The 21,719-nt window shown below is 36.4% G+C and overlaps 1 protein-coding gene across 1 annotated transcript; it reads right to left on the reverse strand.

Annotated features, from left to right (window-relative positions):
• Positions 1–1,932: 1,932 nt before the first annotated feature.
• On the reverse strand, positions 1,933–21,649 carry LOC106132056 (uncharacterized). Its single transcript, XM_013331370.2, has 13 exons — positions 21,414–21,649; positions 20,846–20,979; positions 20,701–20,758; positions 18,968–20,623; positions 18,676–18,780; positions 13,914–14,030; positions 12,757–13,277; positions 12,393–12,544; positions 11,867–12,053; positions 11,048–11,141; positions 2,369–2,429; positions 2,016–2,163; positions 1,933–1,950 (listed from the first exon to the last, which is right to left on the reverse strand). The coding sequence occupies exons 1-13, from the start codon at positions 21,541–21,543 to the stop codon at positions 1,933–1,935; spliced, it is 3,381 nt and encodes a 1,126-aa protein (XP_013186824.1). The 5' UTR covers positions 21,544–21,649.
• Between the last annotated feature and the right edge of the window lie 70 nt (positions 21,650–21,719).

The following is a 21,719-nucleotide window of genomic DNA, read 5'->3' on the forward strand; positions in this document are numbered from 1 at the left end:
AATCGAAAGACATGTACCACAAAATTCGGGTTATCACTAAAACCTTACCATCTAAAACCTGGGCTATAGAAAACAGCGATAATCGTGTGGTAACAGAACTGGTTGAAATCTCCGAAACATGGAAAGGCTACTGTCAGTCGTTATTCCAGGACCCGCACTGCCGCGATTTCCCGAGTACTGTCCCTAATACTGAGGATCTGGAACCGGACATTCTCCTGTCTGAGGTTAGAGCTGCAATAAAACATCTCAAAAACGGGAAAGCCACTGGAAGAGATGCCATTCCCATAGAAACCATAAAAGCTCTAGGAGAGTATGGTGATGAAATTTTTCACGCCATCTGTAATGAAGTATTTCGGACGGGAAATTGGCCCGATGAATGGACTCACACCATATTTACCCCCTTACACAAGAAAGGTTCCACAAAGAAATGTAACAACTACCGCCTTATTGCTTTGATACCACACGCCAGCAAAATTTTGTTACATATCCTTAACGAGCGTCTGAAAACATACCTATCTAAGGAGATAGCTCCAGAACAAGCCGGCTTTGTGAAAGGGAAGGGCACTCGGGAACAGATTTTGATTGTTCGCCAGATCATCGAAAAAGCGCGAGAATTCAACAAATCGGTGTATATTTGCTTTGTGGACTTCTCAAAAGCATTTGACTCGGTGAAATGGCCTGTGTTATGGGACACACTATTGCAAATGGGCACGCCTTTACATCTAGTCCACCTTTTAAGACGGCTATACGAGGATGGAACAGCCTCTGTGCGCACAGAAGACGTCTTGTCAGGAAACTTTCGCCCTAGTGCCGGAGTACGCCAGGGATGCATAATATCACCGCTCTTGTTCAATGTATACACTGAGTTAATAATGCGCATCACTCTAGAGGATTGGACAGACGGTGTGAAAATTGGTGGATACAAAATTGCCAATCTACGTTATGCTGATGACACCACTCTCTTTGCAACTAGTACCCAACACATGGAAGATCTACTTCAGAAAATGGAACGTGTTGGCCTCGAGTTCGGTCTGAAAATAAATCGCAGCAAGACGAAGATGATGGTTGTGGATCGCGCTAACAGTAATTCGCCAGAAGTAACTAGAATCGCGAACTGTGACGTGGTCCAATCGTACACTTACCTTGGCGCTCTGATTTCGAATAACGGTGGATGTATCGACGAGATAAAGCGACGAATGGCAATCACAAGATCGGCAATGGACAGAATGAGAAAAGTATGGAGGAATCGTAGCATCACTAAGACCACAAAGACCAGACTGGTGCGCACGCTTATTTTCCCCATATTTTTGTACGCTGCTGAAACGTGGACATTGCGAGAAGTGGAAAGAAAAAAGATAGACGCCCTAGAGATGTGGTGCTGGAGGAGAATGCTTGGTGTGTCTTGGACAGAGTTCCGCACTAACGTCTCGATACTCCAAGAGCTCGGTATTAAGCAGCGACTATTTCCCTTAGTACAATCTCGCATTTTGTCATTCTTTGGACACGTTACAAGGAGAGGCAACGGATCCATAGAACGGCTTGTTGTCCAGGGTAAAGTGGAAGGCTCTCGACCGCGCGGAAGGTCACCCATGCGATGGACCGACCAAATAAAGTCTGTGATTGGCGGTTCACTTAACGAGTGCAGCAGGATGACTTCCAGCAGGGAGAAATGGCGGGACATCGTAAGGCGCACATTGGCGCCCGCCTCCAACACTACATGATGACCACGACCACTCTGTCAAGAGTGACACGACTAAGAAGACATTTAAAGTTAAACTTATTAACTATGTAAAGAAAATTAACTTCTTTTCTTGGATTCCAGAGATAGAGGACAGCAGGAACTTGGCGACTATGGCATTTTGAAATTTATGCAATCCCTGTTCAGAGATCCTGCATAAATGGAGAGGGAAAGGATAGATGTAAAACTTTTGTTTACTTCTTAGAATCGGGCTACAATATGAGATACGCTTAAGCAGTCCTCATGCCTAAAGACAAACGATCATTACCAGTTGTACCTGGAGTTCTGAAAGGGATCCTCTCTCGACAGCCGCGTGGAGGGCGTCGCACTTGGCGACCAACGTCGGCAGATGATGCGAGAGGGGCAGAGCCTCGGCCTCGCTCAGCAGCCGGCGGCCCTGCCCCGCAAGCACTGCTCGCTCCAGTCTGGTTGAAATAGTATTGAAAAGTAGTATTTCAATAGGGAACTAATAAAAGTTATAGTACTGATTGAAGTAAAGCATAAGGTAAGTTTTTTTACGTAATAAACGAGAGCAATGGAAAATTTTAAATTGTTGATATTAATTTTCTTACAACTTTCTAATATCATCATCATAGATTCTCATTACATATGTTTTTTAATTGTCATTACCTGTTCGCGGCCCCGCCTCTAGCCCACTGGCGAAGTTGAGCGGCTGATATGTTACCAAGTACTGAAATATATTTCAAATTATTAATTTTAAAGTACATTGTTAGTTATTACAACAAATAATTTAACATTTATTCTAGGTGAGATTTTGTGCACAAATAAATATATAAACTAGCAAACTACGTTGCTACAACATAGTTTGCTTAGTTAACTGCGTTATGCGCTGTTATCAGTTCTCGTGTTTCAGCATATTAGTTCCTGCACACATTTTTTAATAACTTTCATCCCAAATCACAATATTATTTCGCATTGATTAAAATAATAAAGAAATTGTTATTTCTTATTTAAATAGGTCTGGTTTATTAAGTTAAAATTTAAATTTTACACTGAGTAACGCAATATTTTGAAGAAAATTGCATGAACAAAATGGTGAGTTACGCGAAAGAAAGACGACTGTGTGACTTTACGCCGCCAGATATCGCGGTCTCCGATCACACAACTTGATCTGCTGATTATATACAGAGTGTCTTGTATTTCCGAATCTTATTTGCCTTTAAATAAAAAAAAGGATTTCCGTTTTTTATATTAAGTATTCGTAGCTATTTATTAATCGTATGGTTTCTACTTCAGAGATCTACCGTTATGAAAAATCATATAGCGTCCTCATTGAAGTTTAAGAAATCCTCCCCTTGCCCGTGATACCTGGTTATTTCGTGGCTGTGATGTGATGATTATAATGATATTCGGTACTTTATTTTTGTGCGCTTTCATATTTAGAAATTAAATTGAGGAATACGTTAGTTTTAAGAGGTTAATTTCATTTCACAATCTAGTTTTTCCCATTTAATTATCTGCAGGAAATAAAATATATTTTTTTGCGTTGGGTTATGAAGGCCAATAAACATACTTTCCCATTCATAATATTAGAAGAATAAATAGTATATATAATAGAAACACTACAAACATTAGAACAACCTGTTAAATTTGCTTCAATGTCAATTTTAAAGCTCGAGATCCTAGATATCAGGCGTTAGGCGGCCTATTCACTGAAAGTCCAATTTCATGATTTCGTTCTGTAAATCACTAATCAAGAATCATTTCAACAGTGCTACATCGTACTGTAAAATCATTTATTCTGTTATTTAATCTCTCAATTTCAACAAGCTTGCAACCGCTACTTCGCCCATGTTATTCCACGGGACAGTACTTTTGCGGAATCTGGGCTAAACTTAACTAATCTAACTCAGAATGAATGTACATATATGTATTAAGTTCGTAGAAAATATTGTATTTTGAAAAATAAAGCGACCATAATATAGGTATGTAATTTTTGGTGAAGAGACAGAGACAATATTCCTCTTTTAGGAATTACTAACAGGAATAACGACTATATAGTAAAAATATTCTGCATTTCTTATGAGCCGCGGACTAGAGCTGATAAAAAGTTACAATTTATGCATATGTAGAATTCACAATTTACATAATGTCAACCAATATTTTACGTTTAGTTGCACATAATTATTTCGTTGGAGCATTTCCAATGCACACAGATTGCCAGTAAACTGACCATGAATATTTGCATATAATAAAAGCTTGACAATGTTTTGTGTTCAGCCATAATTGGTTGCAATAAATTGAGCCAAAAAGTCTCTCTCTCTTTCTTATGTTTGCATGTTCCCAGTTGCACTCTTCGCCACAATGCTTCGGGGCATGTGGTTCATTTATCCACACTTTTTCTTTGACAGGTTTGTAGCGTCTTCGGTTTAGTGTCGAAAGTATGTTTAAGGTTTAATATATTAATATTTTTTTTTGTTTTTTTCATTAAGTATATTTCACTGGTAAACTAAATTGCTGTTTCATTTAAACGACTAGGCATATTATGAAGCAGAATCTCATCTTTTTGCTTTGATTAAGATACTAAAATAAAACAATATTTTTACTAGATAATAATTATCGAACACTAAAAATTATTAAATTATTATAACATGCGAGAGGTAGTTTTGAATCGGGTTATATTGGTGAAACACATAGTGTAAACTATTAGTATTTTATTAAAGTAAGTACGAGTATATATTACATGAATGTAGCAGTTACAAAGTCTATGCTAGGCATTAATTTTTGATTTTCCATGTTTATTCTTATTATTTTAGCTTTGTACTATCACAAAAAGTTCTCCATGAAATGTCCGGCTGACTACGAAAAGTCTTTCCATAGCATGCTTTACAATAATTTGGTTATGATGGTGGTTCAGAAATAATATAATTGTTAGTATCCACTTGAAGTAGGAAACATAAACTGTTACTAAAATCTGATAAACGGGTTAAGTTATTATGTTAATTATACATTTGTAAAAATCCTTAATTTTAGGAAATGTCAACGTAATTTTGAAATTGGTAAAAACAAAAAAAAAATTAAGTTTAAACGAAGTTTTGTGTACTTTTGCAACATGGATATTGGAGAAATTCATATCTACATGAATTGAATATCATGTAGGTACCTTAAAATTTCAATTTAATGAATAGGAGATATGTTTTATTACTTCAAAGTTAATTTAATTACTTAGATATTTGTAACTTCTTCATATGAGTGGATTTGACTAAATATTGTCTTTTCATTGCACCATTAAGGCTAAATGACTATTATTATTAGGACTAAGTTTTGGAAAATGGCTAGTGAATAGTGATGATTTCATTTGATGATTCATTTTATTTGATATTACAATAACGCCGGCTGCCACTAATCGGATTCCCTATCATACTACGCATTAGTGCCTAAACGGCTGAAAGCATAAAATATTCAGGTTCTATACAGGCAAGGGAAATTAGGTCTTTAGCTTACAATACATGTGGATAATTGGTTGGGTGAACACCCGCTGGTCAGTGACCCCTCATCAATATTAGTGTCCTATGCACACCATATCGGCTGTCACGGATAACATATTGTTATAATAGGCTTCATAGGAAGAGGTGGTGCAGTGGGCGGTAGGTACTAATACTGTCATTAAAAAAAACTTTTGTAGTTACCTGTGTAATGTAAGAGCTTAGCTGTATTCTTAACTAGATTTTACCCGCAGCTTCGGCCGTGCCAATTTAGCGACACCTACAAAAGAATACAGGTGTTTCGCAAATCCCACGCGAAGTTTAGTTTTTACTTGGATTACATGTACACTTTGTCCTTCTCCAGACTTTTGAATATACGAAAAATTTTAAGAATATAACGCGTGTAAAGTTAACAAACAAACCTACTTTCGAATTTATTAGCTGGGCTTGCATTCTGATCTTCATCATCTGACTTCGATGCTTAATTAAAACATTATTGTAGTGACAACTAAGATCAATGAAATCGATTATTCATATGTGGTTTTTTTTCATCATTCAGCCTTTATATCAACCTTTTAGTTAGACATTTTTAACCTTTTCTCAAAACAAAAATAAAAGGTTGATATAAACTATGATAAAATATTAAATACTTATTAAAAAGTATTCACCATTGACATCAGACTAAAATTACGACTGTATTTTATATTATAATATTAAATTTTATGTTGTAATTGGATAGTAAAGTTACATAATGACGTAACTTAATTGGATCGATATATGACACATTTATGTTTTTTTGCGCATGAGGAAATGCTACGAATAGATAGTAAAACACCAGAAATTCACCTTCGTATGAATTCTAGTAGGAAGCCTGGGAAAACTTAGCTAGATATTCTTTCTACGGGTATTATGAGCGTAGATGGTTATGATATTATAGCCAAGAAAACTGCATGAATTTGTAAATGTTAATAACTGCAGAATTCGTGGAAATTTTAAGACTAAAAACGCTCAAGTTCCTCCCCTTTAGGTATTATCCGAAAAACACATTGCAATTTCAGTTTTCTACACCCCATAGCTCTGGGCTATGTAGGTATTTTGTTAGTCAATCACTCAATCATATCTCGGTAAAACCCTTATTCTGAAGTCCACAGCGGCTATGTTGCATGTACTATGTTTACCAACCAGTATACCAGCTATGTTTGTTACATAATTCTGTTCGACCGAGTTCTATAAATTACAGGTAGATTTCCAGCTTTTTGAGTGTTAAATACATAAAAAGTATCGCATATCCTATTAGTGGCGACTTACGGCTCGTTTATGCAAAACGATGGTATAGCACGCTAAGGTCGCTCCCGCGGTCCACTCGCCATTAAACGATATTTTTTTTTCTTTTGCTCATTATTTGTTCATGGCTAACCTTTGCCATTATTACTTTATAATTTAAAATTACTAAGTATACTCGTATCTGAGGAGGTCACTGCAAAATCAATACGAAAGTTATCATTGTCGATGTGAATTTTTATGTTGGTGTAATGATAGAGCTACTGAATTCACATAAATGTAAAAAAAAACTCTTAGAGTTAATAGCTTAAGAGAACTTAAAGAGACAAGCTAATGTATGTATATATATTTATAACATGTGAGTGTGATCGTAACGTATTTTTTTTTTATTTGAGATATAGGTATAGGCAGAAACGGGGCAAAATATAGACGTAGATATAATATTCATTCCTACAGTTTGTTCATTTTGAAGTTGTTTATTTTATTCCAAATATCGACAAGAATGAATTACTTAGCTTAATTATATGAATTATTTGGTACCGTGTACGCAACATATTATCATTTTAATACAACAAACGTAATCAGTATAAAAAAGTATAACATGTATACAAAAAAGCAAGTGCTTATCAAGTAAAAGTGTTGGATTGTGGACATATTTGAGCTTCGTCCTAACATAACAAATTGTTCCTAATTTCGCAGAATGCCTGTTAAGGAAATATTTCACGGAAAACACGCGATCCCGAACGGACGGTTGTTTGAACGGACTCTTTCCTTAGTTTAAATTCGTTCTAGTCTACCTCTTTATTAGGGTTCTGTTTCTCAAAAGCAAAAAAACACGAAGCAAACATACAACAATTTTACATAAGTGTTTATAAGTTTTTATTTTGTTGTAATTTTGTACATATTTTTAATTTATAAATTTTGAAACTATTGGCATGTTTGAGCAAAATTCTATTTTTGGGGAATGTAATAAAAAGGTCGAACTCATTTATAGGATCTCAAGTTATATTTTATTGTTTGATTTCCGATCAGTCTAGGTTCTACTTATCAAAGGCAGTAAAATAGTAAAACAGAAATATAATAACAATGTTTACAAAATTATTTCTTAAGTACCTACCTTGAGTATCAAATAAATATATGTTTTAACGATGTTTAATTTCCGCAGCATTCCGCACTTCTTTATTTTTCTAATCGATCTACGGTTAGAAAAATAAAGAAGTGCGGAACCCTTCCCACGCGAGTCATATTCGAGTTTGTCTGTTTTTTATTGCCATCACAATTTTCCTGTCTAGACTTAAGTACCGGCTGTGAAAATATGGCTTGTAAAGGGAAACAGTGCTACATTTACAATTATATAATTGAATAGGTGCGAGTATATTTGGCAAAAGATATTTCATTAATTATTTAATTTTTTACCGTATTTGTATGTACATACATTTATCACGCATCTGTTTTCGGAGGTAAATGTACCGCAAGTCTCTTTCTATATCTCCAAGCCACGATCCCTCCTCTTCTTCACTTCATTCATATTAGTCAATAACTCCATATTATAAAGTCCCTCTAGTCTGTATGTATGCGTTAATCTCAATTTAAATATTATTATTTTTTTACTTTTACTGGGGTGAAGAGTACTTGTCTACCTTCTCCAGACTCTTATTAATTTATAAGCAAAATTTCAAAAAGATTGGTTCAGTACATAACGCTTGAAGAGACAACAAATTAATAAATAAACTTACGTTAGCATTTAAGTATTAGTTGGGATATGTGATATTGTGATTATGAATCATATTTCACCAGAGCGAAGCCGGGTTTTAATCTAGTATCTATATAGATAAATCTCTTCAGATATTTGTTTCTAAGCATTATCCCGGCATAAGAGCATAGATGTTAAAGTTTACATGTTGAAAATAATCCAGAATTTGTTATTTATGATTACTTTATTAGTCACTGCCTACGAAATTAATAAGCATCCTATCCTAAAGGCGCAATACTGAGAATCATTAAAGATTGAAACTGACTTCAAAATAAAACTTCCTTACTTGCATGTGCTTCTATATATAAACCTTAAATAGTAAATAAGCCATACGTTTGGGCGGACTGTAGTGTACGTAGATACCGTTTTTCTTGCTGGATCGCTCCGAGAGCCATTTTTTCACACTCTCCATAACAAACTAAAGATTATTGGGACTTCACTTAATACCATTTTCTTAAATTCACTTCAATTCTTTCAATATTTCTGGTGTCATTTAACTGCAACAGTCAGAAAAATATGCTTTCATTAAATATTTCTCTTGTATAGTTTACCTAAGTAATTTATGATTAATATGTTATCGATTATATAATGCGTTGGAAGTAAGTATTCGAGGGCTGAAAATGTCTCTTAATAAAATATTAACTAATGGCCGACTAACATGGTAGCCTAGTATCGTCAGGAATGTTTTCATTACTAATATCGTACCTACGCACACAATGTTACGTCCACATAACATGAAGTTGGTAAGGTTGTTTGGTTCTTCTGTAGGAAAAATTAATCTATAATGGGTATTTAAATGTTAATCAAAACCGATTTCTAATGTAGTTAGGTAGTTTTTCCTACCATAAAATGATATGAATAAAATCACGCCTCATTCCCGGAAGGATCATCTTTTAATTTCATATTTTTTTCACTTTATCAAAATGCATTAGGTACAGGTAACATTCAATGAATAAAATAATTTCCTGCGCCTGTATTTTACTTGGTGTGAATTTTGGCTAAGATACACTTGGCTGACTGCGTCGGGAAAATATTATCATTTGATCGTAATTATAGGTGGACCCCGGGCTCTTATCCAAAAACGCGAGGAAGAAACCGAAATTAACGCCACAAGGATGGTTATAATAATTTGATCCACATACAAACGCCGCCCCAACTTCACAGATGGGGCATAGACAATTTTCTACTTGCCAAGATCCCTGCATTATTATGCCCATCTACATTCATCAAACTTCGTCAAAGTATAAAAATGAACAAGTTATACATTACCGTGTGACATAAATTTGTAATTAAATACTGACATGTATTATTTGATTAAATTAAAAACCGTATTTTAACGTAATCACCAACTTTTCCACTGTATGCAGCGCCGATACTGAAGGAGTATGTTATTTTATTTGAAGTATTATAAAGGTGGTATCGCAGTGGAAAGCCATGAGTACCAGCAGGTGTGCTCAGTCAACTGATACTTGGTACTTCACACGATTAAACTGCGTCCTACGACGTAGCAACAATAGGTACACCCTCCACAAGAGGTGTATACGTTATTTTTCATTAGGAGTTAAGAATTTATTATCTTTACTATCCTTCCTGCCAATCCTACTAATATTATATTTACGAATGATTGTAAGGATGTGTGGGTGGATTGATGTGTGTTTGTCACTCTTCACGCAAAAACTAATGAACGGATTTTGGCATTTAGTATTTGGGTAGAAAATGTTTTTTTATCCCGAAGTTCCCACAAGAGCGAGGCACCAGGAATAATTTCTATTTTTCATGTCAGACAGTCGAAATAATATAAGTCTTATCCCGATTTTAATGGTTCATATAAAAACTATCACTATTTGAATCTCAATTCTATCATTAAGTCAAACAGCTGAACGTGACCCGTCAGCCTTTCAAGACTGCTGGCTCTGTTTACCCCGCAAGAGATATAGACGTGACCATATGTATGTATGTATAAACAATGATAGGAACGTCCGTTTCGTAATATATAACAAAAAAATATATATTATAAACATCCATATCCCAAACATCATTTAAACTTTTTGCGCAAATTGTTCATGATTCAGCTAAGTTAAAAAAAAAGAATAGTTCCAATACAAAGCCGCACCGACATAGATAATTAATGATCTCACAGTCAGGTGCGACCTAAAGGCTTAACAACAAAAGCTGACATTCTCCCAAGAATTGAGGTTATCGCGTATAAGCTGAGCGAATTGGGTAGAAGAAGATCAATTTAACTTAAAAATAACGCCTCTCTTTCAATCATTAAATGAAAATTTTGGATATTTTATTTTGGAAATTTTTACAACAATTTTTTTGGGGACAAAATGTTGGAATACAAATAGCCATTTTTAGCAATAAATAAATAAAGATAGACAAAATAAGACAATACAAAAATTATTTATTGCCAACAAAAAATAAACTACACACATTTGTAAACTAACAAAATCATTGAATGCCAGTAAATGCATTGCATTTTGCATGCAATAAATGATTTAACAAAGACCAGAATTAGGTCCCCATCTGGCACGATTTTATAAAAACTTTCTGATTCTAGGTTTCGTTTCATAATAAATCTTAAATTATTAAGTAAGTATCCTTTACCAAAAGCCTAAAAGATAATTTAGCTACATATATTAAGCTACTCATATTAAGCTACATACCGTAGCTTAATATGGGTGATTTTTCCGGCCGAAAATTCATTAAAGTTTTAATACTTCAAAACAAAAGACTGTCAATGGTTTATATTTGATACAAGAAGAACAACATAGCTAACGATCGAATGCTGGGCCAGTACTGCCCGATTGCACCAGCTGCCCGTACAAACGCAGGCATGGAACCGCGCGTACAGGGAAATGCTGCGGGTCACGGGGAGCAGCGTCGCCATGGGACTGATGATGCAGCCGTCTTCCAAGTCCTGCAATGTTAGAAGCGTGTGGTCAAATAACGACTGTCATACCATCAGCCTAGGCTAGCAACCTGTCACTACCTGGGTCTATAAATACATCATTAAGCTACGACTGTTGTTTCTGTTAAGCTACCTTTCTACCCCTAACGGATAAAAGTATGTATAAAGCGTGTGGTTCCCGGCACCGATAGAAAAAGAATAGGACCACTCCGTCTCCTTTCCATAGACGTCGTAAAGGGCGACTAAGGGATAGGCTTATAAAGTTGGGATCCTTTTTTAAGGCGATAGGCTAGTATCCCGCCACTATTCGAATCTTAATTCTATCATTATGCCAAAAGCTAAACGTAGCTGTTCAGTCTTTTCAAGACTGTTGGCTCTATCTACCCCGCAAAGGGATATAGACGTGACTATGTGTTTGTATGTTTTAATGGTTTAATATCTATGCATTAGTTCTTTAAGCAATTTCGGCAAGCGCTGGGAGTACCAACATCCTGTTGATGTCTATTCACCATTGGTCCAAGTATCTGACTTCTAATACGACCATGGTTCCATAAGTCAAGGCTTAATAATTAGCTGAATAGAAATGAAATTCACCGATGGCGACATTTTCAGCTTCCTGGTGACTGAATGGCGACGATGACGGCGGATAATATGCGGATGGGAAATACACTCTCCTTTGAACACAGCTCTGGTTCCAGAAAGTCAGGGCTTAGTTAAATAGCAATGAAATTCACCGATAGCGTCATTTCCAGCTTGGCCATTCGTTTGCTGCCAAAGTGTTTACCGGTGACCGCACGGCGTCGATTACGGCAGGTGCGCTGGGAATACACCCCAGTAAGATCTACCCAACGCACCGAGCACCCTCCTGTAAACCTCCCGAATTGGGACTGTGGCTCGTCCGGCGTTTCTAAATAGTTGGGGCTGAAAGAAAGTGCATGTGAGTTGTTTCGAACAAAAGGACCTCGGCGTCTGTGTCAGTTTTGATTTGGTCTTATTATTTTCTTTTTGTTATTATTTTTTCTAATATTAGTTTTCTAGGGTAGTTAGGGTTACTACTTTCAAGAGAAACGAGTTAATTACATTCAAATAACAAACAAGTTCAGGTTAAAAATCTCAGAACAAATGTACCTTAAACGGTCCTACCGTGTAAGGATAGGTAAATGTGAGAGAAATGAAAAGTAGAGTGGCAAGTAGAGAGATTGTAGACTGTGTATACCCTTGAGAAAGGTTTTAATGAATGAAATATAAGCTACTTCTTACACGTCCAGGTATCGACAATATTTTCTGTAACTTGCTAACTGTCCTCTCGCCTTTGGATCTACTTTCACTAGAGGTATAAAGTCACCAGAAAAGGCGTCGGCACAGGCCGATGAAATTGGAATTCCTTGCTCATCTAGGCCACAAACGAAGCACTAAAAATATTTAATATTAGTGCAAAGTCATTATTGGAAAAAATAAGACTCTTAGTGAGTGACGATGAAAAAAAAAAAAATTAATCTTGTTTTGCTATTATTGATTTCTAAAACTAGGTGACCTTAGTTTTAGCTAAGGCACCCTCATTTACTTTACTTTTATATTTTAGTTATATGCATATTTTCGTTAATTTTATTTTAAAGCGATTTACCTTAGCAACAAGATGAGCATCGTCAAAGTTTATTGTTGAAACTGTAGATGTAGACGGAGTATCTGTTGTAGGAGAGTCAGTAGTAGTTATATTTGACTGCTGACGTAGTAAGTATTCAAAGGTTTCGTTAAATTTTTTCAACATATCAAATTTTGTTTCCAACCCACGTGCAACATATTTCGCCATGTCTACTAAACCTGGTATATCTAATTTTCTACTAAAATTGAAAGCGGGCGTCATCGGTTGTTCAACTTTGTCTTCATAACTCGTTACTGCGTGAGCCATGGTATCTGTGGGCTTAAAGTCTAAATTTGTTTTCTGTAAAGGCAGATAGAGATTTTGCCCTTTAAAAATATCTGTATCTATAGTCCAGTCGTTAATATCTATTGGTTTATAGTTTCTTAAAATCCATAGTTTTTTCTGCTCTTCAGGCAAGGCACTGACTGAATTATTAAAATGGATGTTTGTAATTTTTACATCGGTATTTAATTCTGTTGTCATGCTGTAAATCAGAGCCGTTCCTGCAAATTAGTACATGATGCATGAGACTTCTGCCTTTAAAATAAACTTACTCTTGCTTTCATTATATTTCATTAATCTTATATTTTTAGTTGTTAAGTTCAATACGTGAGGTCTGCTAAACAATATGCAACAAAAGTCCTATCCGATCCACGAACGTCTAAGGAAGCTCGTTTACTATTTATCGATATCTCGCAATAGATAGTAGAAAAAGATAATTTACTCTATTTAAAAATTATAAATGCTATTTAAGACAGTTACTTAAATGGCAACTCTTACATATAATGATTTTCTTTGGTCTATGGGCGGTTTTTGCCACCCCAGAGTTGTTGTTGTTTCTTTGAATTTGCAGAATTTGTGATATTATGGAAAATAGAGACTAATTATTAGTTACTACTTACTTGCTCTTTTTGGAACGGACTTTGTCAAGGAACTTTTTGTATAAAATATGTAATAAAGGGTTTACATGCTGTGAAAACATTGGTAAAGATGCATGGGAATTAAGATATCATTAATATTTTTTCTTATGATTCTATATGTTACAGAAGATGCTATTTGGTCATTCACCCATTGGTTTCTTTTCATGATCAAATGATGTCATTAATCAATTTTTTATATAAGATTGAAAAAATCATTACCGTGCAACTCTTGAACATCTTGAAAAGGAGTTATAGATTTTACATCATCTTCATTTCTTTGCACTCGCGTTTTTTGGTGAACCGTTACTGATTCGTATAATTCAGAGAAGTTGAAATCTGATAATGGATATAATTTGCGAAATTATAATGATCTCACAAATTGTAGTTTTATCTGTGAGTTTATCGGGCTTCGTTCACATGAGAGTTTAATAAAGTAAAAGTAGCCTTTGTAGCATACATACATACATACATAAAATCACGCCTCTTTCCCGGAGGGGTAGGCAGAGACTACCTCTTTCCACTTGCCACGATCTCTGCATACTTCTTTCGCTTCGTCCACATTCATAACTCTCTTCATACAAGCTCGGCGGTTTCGGGTACTTTTGACCTGACCCTTTACCAGGACGTCCTTAATTTGATCAAGATACGTTCGTCTAGGTCTTCCCACTCCGACCTTTCCCTCCACACTCTCCTTGTATATCTGCTTAGTCAACCTGCTTTCATTCATCCTCTCCACATGACCGAACCATCTTAACATACCCTTTTCTATTCCTGTAACTACATCTTCTTTCACATCACAACATTCCCTTATCACGCTGTTCCTTATCCTGTCACTCAATTTCACACCCATCATACTCCTTAACGCTCTCATTTCCACTGCATTTATTCTGCTTTCATGCTTCTTTTGCCATACCCAACTTTCACTCCCATACATTAATGTCGGGACCAACACGCCCCTGTGCACAGCCAGTCGAGCCTTTTTGGATAGTTTCTGACTGCTCATAAAGGCATGCAAAGCTCCATTCACCATGTTCCCCGCGTTCACTCTCCTTTCAATATCACTATCATACTTGCCATCTGATGTAAACTTTGATCCTAGATATACAAACTCTTTCACTTGCTCCACTTTTTCTCCTCCAATCAAAATATTACATGCTGTCATTTCTTTCTCCATTTCAAAAACCAGTGTTTTAGTTTTACTTACGTTCACTTTCATTCCTTTCTCTTTTAAAGCTTCATGCATACAGTTTACCATCTCCTGTAACTCCTCCGCTGATGACGCCAGTATAACCTGATCGTCGGCATAGAGCAGACATTTGACGAGTAACTCATTCATCCTTAATCCACTTTTAGACTCTTTCAAATCTGTCAAACAGCTATCCATAAATAGGTTGAACAGCCACGGTGACGCAACACATCCTTGCCTAACGCCTTTCTCAATCTTAAACCACTCAGTGTGCGCTCCGTTTATCCTGACACAAGCACTCGAATCCTCATATAAGGATTTCAGTGCTCGTATTAAGAGACTGCTCACCCCATGCATAGAAAGTGCTGACCACAATTCATTCCTCTCAACTCTGTCATAGGCCTTTTCCAGATCTACGAATGTGCAATAGACTTTTTGACTCTTGGCCAAAAACTTTTCGGCTATGCACCGCAAGGAAAAGACCTGATCAGTACATCCCATTCCCTTTCGAAATCCCGCTTGAGCATCCCATATTTTGTCATCAGTTTCATTCCTGACTCTATTAATCAATACCTTAGCATACAATTTGCCGACGACGCTAAGCAGGCTTATACCACGATAATTTTTGCAGTCCAGCTGTGACCCTTTTCCTTTGTAAAGTGGCACGATAACAGCCTTACACCAATCTTTTGGTACTCGGCCGCTTCTCCAACACAAATTGAAAAGGCAGTACAACTGACTAGCTACTACGCCTTTTCCTGCTTTAAGCATCTCGACCGACACTCTATCACACCCAGCAGCCTTTCCCGCTTTCATACTCTTAAGTGCTTCCACAATTTCGAACATTTCAATTTCGCCTTCCATCTCATTCTCTTTTTCTTCGCTATAGCAGAAATCTTTCTTATTTCCTTCCTTTTTTTCAAATAAACTTTCAAAATAGTCCTTCCATATCTTTAGTACACATTCTTCTCCTTTTACAACGCTACCATCCTGGCATCTGATCCTAGTCAGCTCTCTGGTTATAGTATTTCCTCGGGCTGACCTTACGGATTTCCAGAATACTTTCAGATTTGACTGAAAGTCTTCTGATAGCCTTTTATCAAAATCCTCTTTATACTCTTCTTTCTTTCTAATCACAGCTTTCTTAACCAAATCTTTCATTTTCTTATATTCCTTACGTGCTTCATTCACATCTTCATCTATAACCTCTTGCATTCTTAAGTTAGCTTTTGCTGCTAACAAATCCAGCCATGCTTTCTTCTTTAATCGCACAAGTTCTTGCACATCTTTACTCATCCACGCATTTTTGTGATTTTTTCCTTTCCTTCTTCTACTTACACCACACACTTCAACAGCTACTTTCACAATTCTTTCTTTAAATTCCTTCCATCCATCTTCAATATCGCTCATTTCCTCTAAATCTTCAAATTCATCCTTCAGTCTATTAATATACTTCTTACCTACATCCATATCTTGCAAATTTTCTACTTTTACTCTTTCCAAAACGCTGGTTTGCTCCCTTACCCTGTGCCGCCAGCGATTGAAGATACCCCTTATCCGGGATATCACCAGTAAATGGTCCGAGTCAATGCCAGCACCGCGATATGCACGGGTATCCAGCACTTTGTTCTTCAATCTTTCATCTACAATCACAAAGTCTATCATACTTTTTAAAATACCTTCCACTCTTGTGTAGGTGTGGATCTCTTTATGTTGAAACATTGAGTTCGACACAAAAAGATCCCACTCTAGACAAATTTCTAATACACTTCTTCCATTATCATTCACCTTTTCGTCACCAAACGCACCAAGCACCTTTTCATATCCATCACGCTTTACACCCACCCATCCATTAAAATCACCTAACATAATAATCTTCTCATTTGGCTTGGTAACTTTCAATACTTCTCTTACACTATTCCAGAACTCCTCGTTTTCGCTTTTTGCTGATGTTGTACCCCTCGAACCCACATCCCAAGGTGCATAAACACCTAGAACGAAGATCCGAGTGATTCCAACTTTCAGCCTAATCCATAGAAGACGAGGGCTGACACACTCATACTCATTTACGCACTCAGCCATTCGTGCAGAAAGAATTAGACCGACCCCTTGACAGCCTCGGCTGGTACTGGAAATTCCAGACCAATACGCCGTGTAAGGGCCGTGCTGCGTCGCGTCGCATCCTTTCCGCTTCGTTTCATTCACGCACAACACATCCAAACGTCTTTCATCCATCATTTGGCATACTTCCTCAATCTTATCTTTCATTCCTCCTCTTACATTCATCGTCGCAAAGCGGCTTTCAGCAGACCGCATACCGCTCCCGCCGGGAACGAGACGTGATGGGGTGCGGACACCATCGCCGCCATTTAGGTGCTCTTTCAAAAAATTTGCATCCATGCGATTCCCACGAGACGCCTTTGTAGCATTTACACTAAATGTGCATAATTTCATTAAAATCGGTTCCAGTCTTCTTTGTGTTTTGTTTTGTTGTGTTAAATTATTCTTTACCACTTAACATTGAATTTTGCTTATTAATGAATCAATTAAGATTTTTTAAAGATCAGTCGCCTAAAACTAATCTCATGGGATTAACTTGCTGTTGCTTCGTGGTCACTCGAACACATTGGGCGCATTCTCCATCGATTCCGATAAAAACTAGCTCTCACCACCTCATTCAAACAGGATAAAGTTATAGCCTTTTACAATTACTCAGTCCATGTTGGTGACCGGAATCGGTATTGGCAAATTTGATGAATTAATGTATAATGGAAACTGAGAACCCTTAAGGCACAGATAAACAGATATAAATAGTACACTTTACCTTCTCCGTAATCAACGAAATCAAGAATTGGATTGTAGTCTGTCTCTTCATCTATTGTAGCGTTGTTTGTGGGAAAGAAATAAACTAGAATCCACATCATGGACCACCTCATTGGGCCTGCTTTTATAGCTGTATTGTGTAACATTTAGCAACATAGGTTTCCTCGAGCGTTGCTCTAAAGTCTTGAAACGCTAGGGATAATTACATGTCTGTCTATTTAGGTCAAAAGACATACTTAAATTTTTTATCCTAAAAATTTCAACACAAGATTATTAAATTTGACATGGCTAATATGTCTCTCAGATTTTTTATTACTGTATGAGACTAGGGCGAGCGCATATTTCTCTCGAGAGCCAAGAAAATATTAAACCTTAATCATTTCATTTACTTTTTTTTTGTTTCTAAACATCCCTTAGAGCACACATTTCTAATTATGTCGATACTAGGTAAGGAGCACACGCTAGTTGAACATATGAATTTTTCCACGAGGAAAACGCGGTAGGTAATTATTATGAATCGATTACTAAAGGAAGCTTAGAGAGCTTAGTAGAGACCGTACTGCGATATTGCCGCCTTTTTTATTTTCCTAAATTGAGAACTGATTCAGTAACGAATTCAGACAAGTGTGGTAGCATTGAGCAACTTCCTAAATAAAAAATCGAACATTAGTAGTTATGTAGAAGACCCATCCTACCATCAGATATCTTGCCAAATTGATGGTTCATTTAGATATGTATAAGATCAAAGATAAAAACTCGAGACAGAAGAGCTTTCTAATCTTTAATCAATATTTTATCAGAATCAGGAAACATCCCATAGGCATAGGCTTTATAAATAGACAGTTAATAGTTTTTAACAAAAAAATAATAAATAAAAGTTATTATTTTGAATGTAAAAGGAAATACAGTTATGAATTTTATTGCTTCCGCTCATCAATTTTCTTTGTTTTATGGTTATTTAACTATCATTACACCGATCTGAACTATCTGAAAGTACGGTGTTGATATTAACATCTGCTTTAGTGGAAGGCTTTTCATTATTATTTTGAGATTGTTGTCTGTCGGCATTTGTATCAGCTGTAACAAAAAATAGGATAGGAAAATCAGATTACTTATCAAATTAGAGAAAAAAGGAAGTTGTGCTTAAAAGTATAAGATGATTTCCAAATACATTTTCATCTCATTATTGTACTCGTACCTGTTTTTGAACTACACAAATTAAGAGGAAAGAGATGTGATTACATATACGTATGTCGTTTCTTACCATTCTTTAATTGAACATTTAAGATGCGGTGATACAGTTCATTAAATTTCTTTTGACGTTTTACATTGGACGGCGTGCGGACGACTAACGTTGGTAGTAAGATGTAGTGCTCAAGATCAGGCTCGTCTTTACTTTGATACTTTCGTCTTGAAGCTTCCTTTTTGACTACCAAACGAGGATTCCTTGATTGATATTTGTTCGTTGAGATACTACTGGCACTTGTTAAATTGTTAATTATATTACCCCGAGTTGAGGTTGTAGGAGCTGTACCTCTATCAAGTTTAGTTGGACTAGAAGTGTGATAGCAACAGGTGGCTTCTCGATTGTTTGAAGTCCGATGAGCGGCGTAACTTGGCCCAGCAACACACTCTTCTTCTCTCATGTGCCTTCTTTGTCGTGTATCTTGAAACGTCAAGCGATCATGGCTTCTATGACTTTTACGCGTGTTTCCATTTTCACGATGCCTTTCTAAATTTGATGTGCCGCCAGTGTTGTAATCACTTAAGGCGGCTTCTTTGTTTTCTTCATGTCTATCTTTGTGGCTCGCAACTATAATATCACCAGTCTTACCAACAGGTCTGCAATTTTCATGACGATGGTTTAATTTCACAATTCTGTAATGTCGCCGTTTTCTTCTTTCGACATGTGCTACTCTTTCTCTTAACAAACTATCTATTAGCCTCTGCAATTCACATCTCATATTATAACGGTCTGTATGGGGTAGTCTACGACCTAAGCGAGCATTTGGCCAATGGGTTCGGCAAACATCTTCCCATATTATATCACTGAGAACTCCTTCTCTAGATGGTGTCAATTTAATGCCATCGTCACGTGGTGCGAATTCGCCTTGAGCTAAGTAATGAACAGTATCCATAAGTCTGTAATCTCGTACTGGATTAAGTTTGTGTCGAATTTTGTGTACTCTCTCGGCGGCCATTTTTGGTACATCTTCTCGTTTACATGGCACTGATGCGCACTGCCGTCGGCCTCTAGCAGTGATACCATCGTAAGTAGTAAAGTCCCTTCCGTATTGTTCTGAATTATGCTCTTTTTCTAAAGTGGCAGCTTTACTTGGAGATAATGGTGCTGTTTGTTGCTGGTTATATCTTTGGAATGCAGATGTTTCAGGAATATGACTATATTGTTGAATGTAGCTACAACCTGGGTGCGCCGTCCCAGATATATTTCTCATTGCGAAACCTTTCGATTCTTCATCTGACGAAGATAGATGCATATTAGGATCAATAGAACGAAAAACCCTTTCTTGCCTTAAAATTTTACGTTCTAAAGTTTCGATTCTTTTATGTAACATATTTAAGGTACTTTGGGAAGGCAAAGGTGATTGTTGAAGTGACGTATTTGAGAATATATATGTAGAAATATCAACTTTATCTGGCTTATTTTGTTCGTTAGTTGTTACATCAACGTTAAGAGAATTCATATTAGAGGTTGGATTGCGTGCATAATATCTTGCGAGGGGTTGACTAACTGCGTTTTGATATTTAGCAAGAAAACATTTCGAAGCGGTGGTTGACGTTTCTACCTGTTCAGAACTTGAAGAAACTTTTCTACATTCAATTTCACTTTTTTTCGTCTGCTTTTCAGGTATGCAGGCTACTGATTTCAAAAACTGATCGGAATCATCTTCGCTGTATCCTGAAAAATCAATTTTAGCCAAAAATAAGTCAGTTTTTTTGGTGAAAAGAATTACATTAGCTGAAATAATATCTTACGAGTCACAAAGGAAGAATGGTCTCCAATTGCTAGTCTTGAACCTGATCGTTTTGAACTCTGTGAAAAAAATAAACATTAGTGATATATTTATAAGGAATTGCAAATAAATATTCTCTAGACAGTAATATTAGTGCATAATACAACCTTCTTATTGTAATATCTACTCTTCTCTGCAATGTACAGGGTTTTGATGGCCGGCACTTGTCTTGGCTTGATCGAGACGAGAACTCTTTGTAAAGCTGGATGACGAGATTGACCCTTTTTTAGAATTTCTAAGTCTAAACAAAATAATAAGACAATTTAAAAAAATATGCTTTTTACTTTATTTGTCATAAAAATGTTAACATTCATCTATTAGTTTGCGCCTCACCTTTTTGGATAGAAGGGCACGCCTATAACTACGATCCTAGACGGAGAAAGTCAGGTCTTCACATGCAGCGACCACCGTCTGACAACCTTTGCTGCGGAACCTATCCCAGATTAGATTATGGTTAGACATCCATTGACTGAATGTGTAGGAACTTGCAATCTCTTGTCTTCCCACATCTTAAGACTTCGGTTAACTATCGAATACTAAGATATAGAATCTAAGAAAATACTCATTGGTACATGGCCGCGATAGGATTCTGCGTATTTGCGTATAAAAAATTGAATTTGAATTTATTCGGGTACCATGACCGTTCGACCACCTATGCTCTAATGAGAATATTACCCAGTAACAGCTCCTTCTTTGACAGACGAGGCGAAGCCCCGACGAGGCCGTCGTAATTCACTTCACGTATAAGTTTCTCTTCTCGGATGGATATCAATTTTTTCTTTGATGAAGTCTGTTTATTTTCCATCACATTTTATTTTCCTCTTGCCCGGCATAGTTATTAATACATGGGAAGTAGAAAAATTGTAGCTAACAAATAATTTTGAAGTATTTTTTTTGAAAAGAAAAAATTACATCATTATGACAAATGCTGAGAAGAAAACTCAGAATCTTGTGATCTTGGAAACGAAGTAGTTCAACAAT

The sequence above is a fragment of the Amyelois transitella genome, chromosome 13 (assembly GCF_032362555.1).
Source record: "Amyelois transitella isolate CPQ chromosome 13, ilAmyTran1.1, whole genome shotgun sequence".
In the NCBI taxonomy this organism is placed as follows: domain Eukaryota; kingdom Metazoa; phylum Arthropoda; class Insecta; order Lepidoptera; family Pyralidae; genus Amyelois; species Amyelois transitella.

Excerpts from the sequence above, each read along its gene's own strand:
- LOC106132056 (XM_013331370.2), bottom strand. The coding sequence starts at position 21,543 with ATGGAAAATAAACAGACTTCATCAAAGAAAAAATTGATATCCATCCGA. Across the intron at positions 20,980-21,413 it reads AAAGAAGGAGCTGTTACTGG|ACTTAGAAATTCTAAAAAAG; the intron begins GTAATATTCTCA and ends TATTTTGTTTAG. Across the intron at positions 12,054-12,392 it reads TATTGTCGATACCTGGACGT|CCCCAACTATTTAGAAACGC; the intron begins GTAAGAAGTAGC and ends ACTTTCTTTCAG.